Source organism: Corvus brachyrhynchos, unplaced genomic scaffold, assembly GCF_000691975.1.
Source record: "Corvus brachyrhynchos isolate BGI_N302 unplaced genomic scaffold, ASM69197v1 scaffold10, whole genome shotgun sequence".
NCBI classification, from domain to species: Eukaryota; Metazoa; Chordata; class Aves; order Passeriformes; family Corvidae; genus Corvus; species Corvus brachyrhynchos.
This window is the reverse complement of record NW_008236180.1, coordinates 1-1,494: the sequence shown is the minus strand read 5'-3', so window position 1 is coordinate 1,494 and position 1,494 is coordinate 1. Positions and strand designations below refer to the sequence as shown.

The following is a 1,494-nucleotide window of genomic DNA, read 5'->3' as shown; positions in this document are numbered from 1 at the left end:
TGAACTGCACACTGGCACAAGACTGACCCACTAGGAACCAAGTGATGATTTTTGTCTCATTTTTGTAGGAAAAGAGGTGACACTAAGGGGCAAACCCATAAACTGACTGTGCAGAATGTGACTGTGAAAATTCCTGTCACGTAATTGTCAGGATCCAAATTCCACAGACTCCTGAGAACCTGCTTCTCCATCAGCCTTCAAAGTCTCGGCGAGCCCAAGCAACTCCAGTCATGCTTTAGGAACTGGACATTCCTCCTGCATTTCCTTGAACATTCAATTAGTATTTGTGCTCAGAAAGCAGCTGTAACATCCAATTACAAATATTTCAGATTTTCTATTAATTGCTGCCTTATGTAAGAATTGTTAAATCTTCAAAAAAAGAGCTGGAGCTACATAACCCCCATTTTAAGTTGTGGCAGCAGGTGTAATAAATTCTTCTTTTGTCAGCTCAAAGATTACACTCATGAGAGAATCAGTTCCCTACCCCTATAAATATGACAAGGCTCACCTTTTCCTGCTCAAGGTCAACTCCCAGATCCTTGCACATTTTTAGAAAGTGGGAAAACGAAGACTGATCTAGAAGGATATACACTTTAACTTGCCACTGGCTACAGGCTTCCAAGAGGTCTGTGAAGATATCAGTATCTGTGAAGGAATCCATAACCAGGGCAATCATCTGCAACGAGTTTCAGAAAAAACCATTAGGCTGTTTCCACAGCATCGCAAGGGAGATAGCACATGAGAAATTTGATTTTCAAATTAAATATTCCCCCCTGCCTTTTTTGCAGGTGGTTATGGAACATGGTACAGTCTTCCGTGGTACAATGCATTCTTCCGCACCCTGAAATAGAACTAGACCCCTGGTTTTGCTCTATGTTAGGCAAATTTGATCTCTTCCTAGGCAAAAGGGGATTTTTCCGAGAACAGGTGTCTTTTCCTCAAAAGCATTGCCAGAAGAAAAAGGTGAGCTTAATTCCAATGCTACAGTTTTCCAGTCTTTCAACTTTTCAAATATGAAAAGAAACAGTAAAAAACCCCAAACCCACCAGTGTCTGACTGCTCTTTACATCTCACCTCTCTGTTTAAGATAAAAGGTTTGTCTTCAACTTATTATTCAGATTCTCATATTTCAAGTCAAGAGCTGAGCAAAACGTCCATTGAGACTCAGCTCCTATCCCCGCAGATCTTCCCCATGGGCTGAACCCCAGGGTGTGCCGTGGATCCTCTGCAGGATGGGGAAGCAAAGGCTATTTCAGAGAGCCGGGAATGGGCACACTCGGGATGTATCGCTCACAGGTACCAGCTCCCTGAGGGAGCTCAGCGGCACCCAGAGAGTCCGGACTCGGTTACCAGCAGGAAGGGGGGAAAAAGCTGGCAAATAATGAACGTGTTAAAAAAATAACTAGAAAAGACGGTGGGAAAGATATAAAGCAATACGAAACAGCAGAGTAAGTAAAATCGGGAGTTTATGTAAGAGTAAAGTGAAGCGGGGAA

General features: G+C 43.0%; 1 protein-coding gene across 1 annotated transcript in view; it reads right to left on the bottom strand.

The window, feature by feature from the left end:
* The window catches only part of LOC108446330 (protein FAM83D-like), a 3,882-nt gene extending 2,394 nt beyond the window's left edge, over positions 1-1,488 (bottom strand). The window contains exon 1 of the mRNA XM_017732682.1: positions 509-1,488. Coding sequence (XP_017588171.1) covers positions 509-676 — 168 coding nt within the window. The 5' untranslated portion in view covers positions 677-1,488. The remainder of the gene's footprint in view (positions 1-508) is intronic.
* Between the last annotated feature and the right edge of the window lie 6 nt (positions 1,489-1,494).